The sequence below is a fragment of the Palaemon carinicauda genome, chromosome 1 (assembly GCF_036898095.1).
Source record: "Palaemon carinicauda isolate YSFRI2023 chromosome 1, ASM3689809v2, whole genome shotgun sequence".
NCBI classification, from domain to species: domain Eukaryota; kingdom Metazoa; phylum Arthropoda; class Malacostraca; order Decapoda; family Palaemonidae; genus Palaemon; species Palaemon carinicauda.
The window spans coordinates 292820551-292833795 of NC_090725.1; the positions used below are offsets into that span (position 1 = coordinate 292820551).

Here is a 13245-nt window from a genome sequence, read left to right on the forward strand (position 1 = left end):
GTTAGTATTGCCTGATACTAATTAATTATCATTTCTGAGATTTTCTATTTATATGAATAAACCTAATTTTACATAAGATTGATGGTTTAAAATATTTTAATTCTTTAAAAGTTATTTTCTGTAAGATTTCGTATTTTTATATGATGATGATGCTATACAGCATATGTGTGTATGCATGAGAGTTTTGTGTGTATTCTGGTTATAAGAATTTTAGGCTTTACTATTTAAAATTATAGACAGTATATTATACAGTACATTTGATAATATTGTAAATTTATTCGAATGAAAGACTGTACGTTCTATTTTTATTCTTCCTCCATAACAGTGCCATGAGGATCCTGCTGAGCAAAGTTCCAAGGTCGTGGATGGTGGATGAAAAGAAAGATGATGGCTACACGGCGCTTCACCTGGCCGCTCTCAACAATCATGTGGAAGTAAGTATCTCGATATCAAGATTACCTAAAAGTGGAAAAATTTTTTATATGATTAGTTTTTGGAAACAGTTTGGTATACGATATTAAGTATAATATTTCACAAGTAAGTGTACTATTTGTATGTAATGATCAGACTTTATAAGTGATTAATGTTAGAAATGATAGCCGGAAACATGTCTTGATTTCGTTAGTAATTAAGACTGGGCAGTATGTCCCTGTTAAGATATATATATATATATATATATATATATATATATATATATATATATATATATATATGTATATATATATATATGTTTATATATATACATATGTATATATATATATATATATATATGTATATATATATATGTTTATATATATACATATGTATATATATATATATATATATATATATATATATATATATATTATAATAATAATAATAATAATAATAATAATAATAATCTCTGTGTGATCTTTAGCATTTTAATTGGTCACAATTTTATAGAACTATTGATCCTGTTGTTATTTTGAATGAGAATCTAGTCAACAAAATTGATAGGCGTATCCCTTCTCTTGTGCTTAGATATCATTGAAAGACAAGCCCTGGTTCAATGATGATTGTAACGTGCTTATTTGGAGAAGCAGGAGGCCTATCATCTTTGGAAGGGTAACAGATCAAATTTGACTTGGAATAACTACACTCAGCTAAAAGCTGTTGCTCAGAGAGTTTATGTTTCAACTAAAAAGGAATACAATTTAACCATAAAATAAACCCTTTCTGGTACAACCTAGGAACATAAATGGTGGGCTACCCTTAAATAAGCATTCTTTGGTATAGACTGAACAGTTCCTCCTTTACTTGAGCCAGAATGCTCTGTCACACTGTCCAAAGAAAAAGGTAACCCTTTTGGCTGATGTGTTTAACAGTAAGCAGAGTAATGAGAAACTTGATCTTCCTCATTCCTCTTTTCATAAGGCTAAATGAACTAGTTTGGCTTTTCAGTCCCATGAAATTAAAACCCTCTGGATGGTCTGTGAATCTTATGTAGGTGTAGATCCAAATAGCATTTTTCCTTAGTTTTTATAAATACCGCGGATTTCTTAGCCTCTAAGTTATCTGTTATTTTCCGCAATTTAGCAAGGAGTTCATCTTGCACTTTTGGGAGAATTAGTAATGTTACTCCATTAGGTAAATGTGTTTGTGGTAACTCTAGCCCTGCTGATTACCTCCCAATTTCTAAAACTCCCCTGTTACTATCTAAAGATTTTTTTAACGTATTTAAGCAAAATTTCTTTAATGGGTATGCTGAAGGCAATGATCTGTTCCCTAGTTTGCAATTTGTCGTTTACAAAGGCCTTGGGCCATGTGATGCCTTTCTTGTACTCTCCTTTGGTGTAAAAAAAATCCCTTGATTGTGAACAGGATGTTCTTGTGGCTGCCTTTGTGATAATCATGAGGCCCTTGTTTTCAAACTCGAGCAGTTGGGAGTAGATGGATCTTTTTTTAGCATCATTGTTGAATTTTTGCTAAATAGATTGCGAAGAGTTTTAACTGATGGGGACCATAGTGAGTATAGCAATGTGATATCTGGTGTTCCTCATGTTTGTATTCATGGCCCATTACTTTTCATACTATATACACTTATATGGTTTGGGCTAGAAAAGAAGTTCGTTGCATATGCAGATGATGCCACTCTCGTTGCCTCAATTCCATTCTCTGTAATGATTTTTTACTGGCAATTAAGAATTTTATTTATAATAATTGGCAACAGCATTGAGATAGTTTAACTGTAAATAAGATGAGAGAAATTGCGAATGTTATATTCCCTTGGAGGTATAACATGATGCCCCGAAAGTGGAAGACTACTCTTTGTTGTCTCTGCATTAGTCACACCCGGATGACACATGAGTTTCTGCTGGCTGCCCAGGACCAACCATATTGCGACGACTGTTTGATACCCTTGACATTGAGGCATTTGTTGACTGAATGCCCCACTTATAGCACAGAAAAAAAATTGATATCTGTTTGAGGCTCGAGGTGAGGATGGCAAGTTCTTCCTTGCAAAGATCCTTGGACATGATGTGTCGTACAATACTAGTGGCATTTTTAAACTTATTTCAGAAGCAGGTCTTCTGAATGTTATTAGGTTTTAATTGAATATTCTTTTGTTCTTTATTTATAATAAACGATATCGGCGTCAATGACCTTAGATGTCAGGATGCCAGAGAACTTCAAATCATTTATTCATTGTATCTCATGAATGTAGAGCTGGGGTTGCTGAATCCCTTAATAGATATCTAGCTAAAATTAGTGCATGGTACAAAGTATGGGGCATGAAGTTGAACTCTAACAAAACTCTGAGTATGATTGTTAGTAGGCCGAGGACTATGGCTCCCCAACATCCAGATCTTTGCATTGATAATGTTTATTTAGCTATATACTACTCTTAAAATTTTAGGTGTGATTCTTGATTCCAAATTTACTTTTGGGAAACATTCGCTTTCTTTCTTTTTCTATTGCAAAATAATGGCTTATTGGGAAAGTCTTAAGATTTTTGGTAATCAATCTATACTGAAGAACTGTTTTAAGTCCTTCATTCTGCCTTGTTTTGAGTATTGTTCTCTCATCTGGTCTTCAGTTGCTGAAACTCGTCTTAATTTGTTGAATTAAACTTGCAGTATATTAAATTTCTTATTCCTGATCTGAATATTAATCTCACGCACCGTCGTTCAGTTAGTTCTTTTTGCATAAGATTTTTTATAATTCTGGCCAACTTTTGTATTTAGATCCTCCCCAAATTGTAGGCTACCATCCTGTAGTTAATTCTAACTGTAATGTCTTAGCCATCATAAGGTTCAATACTACACAGTATTGATGATTGTATAATGATCTTCATAATCAGGCAATTGATTGGGTGGAACTTGAAAAGTTAAACTTGCAGCGAATGTTTTTATGCTGAACGGGCTGACGTAAGTCTCTCTTCATAGTTTATATATGATATATCTATTTTACGTTGTAATCGATCTAAAGATGTTTTATATTCATTATTCGTTTCTTCCCGTGTAGTTTAATTGTTTCCTAAATTCCTTTCCTCACTGGGCTGTTTTCCCAGTTGGATCCCTTGGGGATTATAGCATCCTGCTTTTCCATCTAGGGTTATAGCTTAGCTAATAATAATTATAATGCTAATAGTAATAAATTGATTAAACACCATGCCGTGTCCGTTGATCTTGGGGATTCGAATCCACAATTTTATGAGTTGTATATTTAAAAATAGCTGGAGCCTTTGCACTTTTTTTTAAAGTGTCTCTTCAGCTTTTTTATTCTTCAGCTGAAGAGGCACTTTCAAAAAGGTATGAAATTTTAATACTCACGATGATAATAATAATAATAATAATAATAATAATAAATTTATATTATGAACTTGTAATTCAACTCTAATATACATGTTCATCTTTTTTTTTTCTTTTCCTATTAAAATTTGACGATTTCTGTCTTAATTCTTGTTTTGCACGCACGAGTTCATTTATCCCTTTCGACAGAAGACTCGTCGCAATATTTTCTGGAGGAAATTAAGAAAGTTGTAATTAAGTTGCACATTTATTTCAGGTTGCTGAATTGCTAGTACACCAGGGACGTGCCAATATGGACTTACAGAATGTGAATTTGCAAACGCCCCTACATTTGGCAGTGGAGAGACATCATACCCAGATCGTCAGGGTTAGTTTGATATTCTCTCTCTCTCTCTCTCTCTCTCTCTCTCTCTCTCTCTCTCTCTCTCTCTCTCTCTCTCTCTCTCTCTCTCTATATATATATATATATATATATATATTATATATATATATATATATATATATATATATATATATATATATGCATATACATATATATGTATATATAGATAGATAGATAGATAGATAGATAGATAGATAGATATATGTATTGCATATCATTATGGATACCTAAATAAATTATATTTAAATAGAAACTAATATTTTAGACTAGAATAATCTTAGTGAAGATTCATTTCCATCTACACTTTGATAGTATAATTCACCTTTAATATTCTCACAATCTCAGTTGTAAATAAAACTATCCTAGGGTTTTAAGATAAAACTTTATATTTAATAAATACCGAGTTTAATGTAAACCATCTCTCTCTCTCTCTCTCTCTCTCTCTCTCTCTCTCTCTCTCTCTCTCTCTCTCTCTCTCTCTCTCTCTCTCTCTCTCTCAGATAAAATCTAATATTATAGACTAGAATAATCTTAGTAAAGATATAACTCCACCTACACTTTGATAGTGTAATTATACGGAAGGATGGATTACAGTCAAGCTACTTTCATTTTAATTGCATTTTTTAACTTTCAAATACCACCTAGTAATTGTTGTACAAAGTGAGAGAAAAAATACAAAATATAAGTATTGTCTTGATTATATAACTTTGAAGATCTAAAATATTCCTTAAATCTATTATAGTTTAAGAAAACAAATAAAAAAATTGACCCACTATTACTTTGACATTTGTTTATTTTGTAGTTTAAATTGAGAATATTCTTTGTATCCTGTAGTATCCTTGAATAGAGGAAAGACCCTCTTTGATATAATCGCTTCCAGATGAATATAATTAATGCAAAAACTCTATTGAGACAGCATCTGAAACGTTACAATCGCTTCGAGATTAATGAAATTAATGCAAAAATTCTATTTAGACAGCATCTGAAACGTTAAAATCGCTTCCCCATGAATAAAATCAATGCAAGAACTCTATTGAGAAAGCATCTGAAACGTTAAAATCGCTTCCAGACTAATAAAATTAATGCAAAAACTATTGAGACATGGCATAATTAGAAATTAAGATTTTGGAAACATTAAATTGCTTATTTTTCCAAGTTTAGAAACTTTCATTGATAAGATATTTTCTTTAAATTTTTCACAAAATTAGAGAAATGGAAGTTTTTATAACTATATTGATGGGATTAAGAATAAGAATTGTTAGAAAATGTCTGTCAAAAGGTCTATTCTTGTCACATACCGACCTAATGACCACTAAATATCTTTACAATTTTATCGTGATAATACCAAGTTTTTACCGAAATTATACATACACGTATATGTACTGTCATATATATATATATATATATATATATATATATATATATATATATATATATATATATATATATATATCAGTGGTTTACATTCAGTTCGGTGTTTATCAAAGATGTAGTTTTATCTTAAACCGCCAGGTTAGTTCTGTTTACATCTAACATTGTGAGAATATTAAAGGTGAATTGCATTTATTAATTTTTCTCACTTTCAGTGAATTCTCAAACACCCTTCCCCTTTTTTTTAAGTGATCACTATCTCTTAGCTTCCATTGTATTATCCCTTTTCAGTGCGTAATAGAGTAAAAACCTTAAAACGTAAAATTAATGACAGATCTCATAACGATTCTTTGATCTCCCTAAGTAAATATCAGAATTTTTCGTCTCTTGCAAAACTAAAAATAAATTCAATAATAAGAAATGTGGAAAGTTAGCTTGTTTTTTCTTGTGGTCATCATCATCATCATCATTTCCTCCTCCCACGCCTATTAACGCAAAGAACCTCTGTTAGATTTTGCCAGTCGTCTCTATCTAGAGCTTTTAATTCAATACTTCTCCATTCATCATCTCCTACTTCGTGCTCCATAGTCCTCAGCCATGTAGGCCTGGGTTTTTCAACTCTTCTAGTGCCTTGTGGACCCTAGCCGAACGTTTGGTGAACTGATCTCTCTTGAGAAGTGCGAAGAGCATGCCCAAAACATCTCCATCTACCCCTCATCATGATCTCGTCCACATATGGCACTCAAGTAATCTCTCTTATAGTTTCATTTCTATTATTAATTTTGATGATAAATTAATCTTTTAGATTGAGAAAATTAATTATTTATTACAGCTTTTGGTTCGGGAAGGTGCCAACCTCAATTTGGCAGACAAGGATGGCGACACTCCACTCCACGAAGCATTGAGGCATCATACGCTATCCCAGTTAAGGCAGTTGCAAGACATGCAGGATGTTGGGAAAGTATGTATCTTCCTTTTTAACATAAAAGAAACACGATTCTACCTTGATTATGTTCTATTTATTCATTTCATGAAACGGTTATTTCTTTTACAGTTTTTTACACCATGGCAATGTATGTTATATATTTTTGAATTGTTGTTGATGTGAATGTTGAAATGATGTAAGGATATTTAGAAAATAGGTCAGTTGTAAAAGTAACTTCTGGCATAACAAATTACTTGAACTAAATTATGCTGTAGTCATGTATTCAGCTTCTCACTGTTATGCCTACTTTTACAATTTCATTTTTTAAAGTTTCTTATATAGATATCATATTTAAAGTATGTTTTATTTTGCGATGAAATATTTGATGATTTTAATTCATTTTAACACAAGTAACACAACAATATTAAGCTGTTCACTAAAATTAATTGGTTAATTAATAGGTTGTTTTATAAGACATTGATGTTTTTAAGGTTTGCAAAGTCCTTAATTTTAACGGACACCATTTTACCTCGTTTGCTTCAGTGTCCAATATGTTGTTGGATGTCAGTTTGTAAGATGTGATACAGGTAGTGATTTTTCTTTGATTATCAGTCCTACAGTAACCTGTCATTTAAATCCCATTTGGTTTCTTGTTCCACAGTTTTGCATTCTCTTGGAATATCCTTGCTTGAAATATCAATGTAGTACGTAAAATTATGTTCTTTGAGTTCAACAGATGCTGATAAACCACTATACTGTAGTGCCATGAACCATTTTTAGTTTCTCTTAGTCAGACTGTTCTTTATATATAAATAGTTTTGTGTGTGTGTGTGTACAGAGATTCAAGTCTGCAAAGGTTTCCTTTGGAAGTGAAAAGACCTTTAGACTGGTTTGATATGAATGGTTGATCATTTTGAACAATAGTAATAGTACTGTATATATGAATGATTTCAACTTCTACAATTTCAGCCTTATGAATTAAATTGCTAGTATTTCACGTATAAATTAGAGACATTTTTATTTTTATTCTATCTCATCTCGTTTAAACCCTAATTAAGACCCTCTTAGTCTTCTTTATTTTACTCTCCATCTTAGAATTGTTATTTCAGTCCCTTTTCTTTATCATTATTTTTTCAGTCCCCTCAACTGCTGATGGGCTTGGGAACACAAGGAGTTGACAAAAAGAGCCCAGCTTCAATAGCATGCCTTTTGGCTGCTCATGGAGCAGACCTCAATATTAAGAACAAAAAAGGACAAACGCCACTTGATCTCTGCCCTGATCCAAACTTATGCAAAGCCCTTACGAAGTGCTATAAAGATAAGTCAATGTAAGTGTCATTAAGTACATTGCATGTATTTTATCATAATTTTTTCATATATTTATACTATTATTTCTTCTCCATAAAATTGAATAATTCTGTGGATCATCACTTTACTGTCAAGTGGTATATTCTTGGAAGATGGAAGATCTAAATACAAATGATGGTCAGAGTCATTAGTTGTTTAAAAGCAAGCACAGAATGAAATTGTATCCAATTCAGGTTTTGTTTGAACAAGTTGAGATTTGAGTCAGTTACTAAAGACCAGCCTGAGGAATAATTTTCAAAATCAATTAAACACAGTAAATGAGAATGTAAGGAGAAATAGTAAAAGAAAAGAAGGATGGTATTGTTGATAAGTAGCATAAATTCCCTGGAGAACATGATGAAAAGGCATAAATAAAAAGTAAGTTCATGTGGGAATTCACTTACGAAAAGTATAGAGAAATTTTGTCATGCCTAATACCACAAAAGTAAATCCAAACATCACAAATATGAGTGATGATTATAAGAAAAAAATTCATTTTAAACTTTACCCTTTTCTACATATACTGAAAGTTTATTTTTCTCTCCCAAAAAATGTGGGAAAATTTTTATTCTTAAAAAAGGGTCAAATTGAAATTACCAAACATAGATTTTATAGGTCATATAAAATTGTACAGTGCTAAGGTTTTCAGGGTATTTTAAGAAAATGCAATAATTACATATCTAACTTAACCTCTCAAGCTTTTATGTAAATATTAAAAGTTTGAGCCATAACTCTTCTAATGTACCTTGGACTTTAATTTGTATAATTAACTTTTTTTCTAGATTTCATTGAATCCTTTCAATCCCACAAATTGTTGCTGTTACTTTATAATTTTCTAGGACATGTACAAATTATTTAGATTTTTCAATGTAAAGTAGGGTAATCATACCTAGTATTTTTACATTGCATTATGAGTCTTGTTTCTCTCCTGTATGGTCAGGATTATTTTCTAAGTATTATTCCTTATTTTATGATACAACTTTGAATGTATTTATAGGTAAAGCTCAAATCTTTCCTTTTAGATTTATTCTATTGTTTGTCAGCCTTTAAAATCATGTCAAATTCTGTTACAGTTCAGGAGAAATGGGTGCCCTTGAAGTGTGTGCTGAAGAAAGCCTTGAGGAGTGCATGGTGTGTTCTGATACTAAGCGTGATACTCTTTTTGGTCCCTGTGGTCATATAGCTACTTGTTCAATATGCTCGCCTAGAGTGAAGAAGTGTCTTATGTGTAAAGAGCCTGTGCAGTCTAGAACAAAGGTAGGTTTTTTGGAAGTACAGTACCTGTAATATATTTTTTGCTGCCAGAAGAGGGCCCCAGGTCATTCTGCTTATAGTTTAATAAAACTCGGCGCTGCTGTACTGTACATCGTTGTACAGTACAGTAAAATATCCGTATGGGCCTACCATTATTTTCCTGCAGCATTTTACTTCTCTTCTCTTCTAGTTTTATTTGAATTTAAAGATTTATAAATAATCCAGTAATCATAAATGAATACTGTATTAGTTTTAAGAATTCCACACATATTAACTACATGTATTCCATGATGTTGCAGCTTCTTTATGACTTAAACCATTCAACTTTTTTGCTTTGGCAAATTTAAAGGGTTGCTAATGGATACAATTAATCCATGGACATATTCATGAATGTTAGCTGGGTGGAGGGAATGCATTAATGTAGTCAAAACTGATCTGTACCCAAAATTTAATGCATTAGACTAAAACATCAACAAATTTTTTTATTTTATTTTCAACATTTTTGTAGTGTTTGAAATTACCCTGATTAATACATGAACGCCCATTTATAATAAAAAGTATTTTCATTAAAATTAATTTTGAAAATGTTTACACATAAGATTGTAGCTTATACAGTCAGCCCTCCGTCTTAACGGGGGTTAGATAACAGAAATACCCGTAAAGAGCGAAAAACCACGTAATATTGGTGCCCTAGTTTGAGTCCCCTCATAAGCGCCTTCGAAAAAATTACAACTGTCCATGAGCGATCGACTAATACCTCAATTAACTCACTCTACATTGTTTTCAAGTGGTTTCTATCACGGTATTGTAGTTTATATTACTGTACTTTACAAAGGCAATTGCACTGTGCATAATACCCTAAGACAATAGTGAAAATAAAAGATACTGTACAGTTCACCTATAACACCACGTGTTTAAGATGTTCTACACAGCAAAATCTCGTGATGTGTAATGCAATCCTTAAGGAGCAGTAGTAGCATTCAGTATTGAACGTGAGGTGTATATGTATACAGTACATACTACCACATACACAGTACTATACGTAACAAATCCTTCTGTAACAGATACGTAAATTAAAACTTGTTGCTTGACAAATACTTGTAGGAGATGTGTTTGCAATGAAGAACTAGGGGAAAGTGAGACACACAGAAGTGGTTTTGTTTAGAAAGGAAAATGGCATGAAGGCCAAGTACAAAGAAGCATGGGTGGTTTATAAAAATCAGGCTGCACGCAGCAATCCCAACATTGAGGATCCGATAGGAATCTTAGTTTTATTTAATAATACGCATACTGTATCTCACTATATGTAATATCGAAACCTCGATGACAGAGGTTTGAGTGTACTGGCAGATACAGTACCTACATAAGCAATGTAATCATGATGCTCAGGGCTGGTTGTTTACAGGTATTGACCAGAAATTATATAATTGGGACAGGGCCCAGTTACTGTGTTATTTCATGCCCAGTATTTGTTAGGAGTCTCAGTATCTTTTATCCTGTGGAAAGCACTGTCCCTCCACACTTACTGCTTGCTTTTCATGCTTGACCAGATCATTTTAGTGTTTTGGAGTGTATGGTAGTCTAATCATGCTGTTCTCCTAATAGATATCTTTATTTAAATTGGCAGTATGAATGAATATACTGTAATAAGGGGGACAACAATTCCCTTGCAAGTTTAATGAAACCCCACATAATTAAGGATATTACTGTTCTTATATATTTTCCATATTAAGCTAACAGTATCTAGGTAAGAATATAGTATGTGATGTATTATAAAAAAAAATATATCATAAATATTTTGCAGATCTTTGTTACAGTTGGAAATTTTTTTCTGTCTTGTTGCACAAACTTGAACAAGAGCTTTTGTACACATTTTAACTGAATGTGCTTTGGAGGTTTAATTGTATTAAACATAAATAGTAGTAAAAATATTTTGACTCATTTTCAAGAGGCTTTTATTCAGTTCTGTACTGTAAATATATAAACATGAAAAAAGGAAAAAATAAGATAAAGTTGAATGAAAGTCTTTGGAACCCACTGTTATAATTTCGCCTTAATTGTTTTCAGATTGAAGAATGTGTTGTGTGCTCAGACAAGCAAGCAACTGTACTCTTCCAGCCTTGTGGCCATATGTGTGCTTGCGATAATTGTGCCTCACTCATGAAGAAGTGTGTTCAATGTAGAGGAGTCATTGAAAAGCATATTCCATTTATAGTTTGTTGTGGTGGACAGGGTGAGTAAGGCAATAGCTCTTTTAATTTTACTAGTTTAAGCAGTTTAGATTTTTTTTATTGTGATCACTGTATGTTTTCTTTAAGTTTCTGGTCAAAAATTTATGCTTGATAATTTTTTCCTTTGATAGTTGTAAGTATTGCACACTGCATTCTGCAAAGTGTTGTTCTTTTTAGGAATATATTTCATTGTGTAAATTCATCTATTTCAGCTCCGCCATCTATTCTTCCAAGTAGTGCCAATAACAACAGTGCTAGCAGTAGTGGTGGGGGTAGTAGTAGTGGCAGTAATAATGCTACAACAGCTGCTGCTACAACAGTAGCACCAGGAGTGGTTGTTCCTGGCCCTACAGGACCTCTAATGAACAATGGCTCTAGAGACATGTCATCAGCTGATCTTCAGAAACTACAACAGCAGCTCCATGATATTAAGGAACAGGTAAATATCTCTCTCTCTCTCTCTCTCTCTCTCTCTCTCTCTCTCTCTCTCTCTCTCTCTCTCTCTCTCTCGCTCTCTCTCTCTCTCTCTCTCTCTCTCTCTCTCTCTGTCTGTATCCATGAAAAAGGTTACTGTAATTTTCTTTGTTTTTATGTAGATATGCTGCTCATAGTAATCTTCATTTACAGTACAGTATTATGAAAAAAATTTCAGCATATTTTTATGACTTAAATTAGTGTGAATTAAATGTATGCAAACATTATAACTTACTAACTTTTCTCAACAGACCATGTGTCCAGTTTGTTTAGACCGTTTGAAGAATATGATTTTCCTCTGTGGTCACGGAACTTGTCAGATGTGTGGAGACAGAATGCACGAGTGCCCAATCTGCCGGAAACCTGTCGAAAAACGTATCTTGGTTTTTTGAGCTTTACACATTGCGTTTTTCTTCTATAAATTAACAAGTGATAAATGTAGAAAGTTTGGGATAATCATCATGCAAGACTATATTGGTATTTCACATTCCTTCTTTAATTTTGGACATCAGATGTAGATGATATTACATATCTTGCAGGTCATGCATCTTACATACAGTTTACATTTTATGTCAGCATTTAAGCATACTTTTTATTTAGGAATCATTATTCATACCAGTTTATACATTCTGGAATTGTTTTAACAGTGATAAATGAATCGAAGCACTATTTATAGATAATGGAATGTTATTCCTTCAAGAAGATAATGTAAACTCATACTGTATAATATAAAAATTTGCAGCATTTCACTTTTATTTTTATCCTCCTCATAACATGTTTAAATTTCAAGAGTCAGTATTATAGAGCTTTAGTGTGGATAAATTCTTTTCTTCATATCGTAAGCTTTATTTTTTACTATTGCATGTTACTTCTTTCCACAAAGGACTGTTTTCCCTTCCAGATGTTGGGTTAGAGGGTGATACTCACCGTTCTGCATATTGTGCACTTCAAGTCGAGGTTGAGTTTGCATTTGTGAGGACACCTGTCCTGAGTGCGATGTGTGGCCTGACTGGCCAATGGACTCTCATAGCTACGAAGAAGGAAAATAAGAACAAGAAGGATCGCTCTCCTTCGAAGAGGAGTAGGAATTTAAAACGTCATCAAGGGCTTCATCAGTGATGAGCCCATCCATTCCATCTGCTTTCCCTGCTCCTTCCAGGGGAATGGCTGCTTCTCCTTCGCCAGGACAAGCTTCTTCATCCTCGCAGTCTTCGGGTTCCCAAGAGCCTTCTGTAGTGCAGAGTTTGGCTGCCATTTGGGCTCACCTCGGCTTTGATGGTTTCCTCTCGCCCAGTGTGTTGGCCAAGATGGCAGCGGTCACATGTCCTTCCTCGTGTGCCCCCCCACCAGCAACCTCCCTCTCAGCCTCCCATGAGCCCCCTCTCCACGCTACCCTTGGGGCCCACGACGGTCCACGTGGTTGTGCCCACAGCCTCAAGGGTACCCTTTCTGGACCACGTGGGTGCTCAGTCCACCTCGCAGGCTGCC

The 13245-nt window shown here is 33.4% G+C and overlaps 1 protein-coding gene across 1 annotated transcript; it reads left to right on the forward strand.

The window, feature by feature from the left end:
- Nucleotides 1-325: 325 nt before the first annotated feature.
- Nucleotides 326-12503, forward strand: LOC137645258 (E3 ubiquitin-protein ligase MIB1-like). Its single transcript, XM_068378081.1, has 8 exons — nucleotides 326-434; nucleotides 4030-4140; nucleotides 6359-6487; nucleotides 7589-7779; nucleotides 8872-9055; nucleotides 11120-11285; nucleotides 11496-11722; nucleotides 12009-12503. The coding sequence occupies exons 1-8, from the start codon at nucleotides 330-332 to the stop codon at nucleotides 12147-12149; spliced, it is 1254 nt and encodes a 417-aa protein (XP_068234182.1). The 5' UTR covers nucleotides 326-329; the 3' UTR covers nucleotides 12150-12503.
- The last annotated feature ends 742 nt before the right edge of the window (nucleotides 12504-13245 follow it).

Excerpts from the sequence above, each read along its gene's own strand:
- LOC137645258 (XM_068378081.1), top strand. The coding sequence starts at position 330 with ATGAGGATCCTGCTGAGCAAAGTTCCAAGGTCGTGGATGGTGGATGAA. Across the intron at positions 435-4,029 it reads CTCTCAACAATCATGTGGAA|GTTGCTGAATTGCTAGTACA; the intron begins GTAAGTATCTCG and ends CATTTATTTCAG. Across the intron at positions 7,780-8,871 it reads TGCTATAAAGATAAGTCAAT|TTCAGGAGAAATGGGTGCCC; the intron begins GTAAGTGTCATT and ends ATTCTGTTACAG.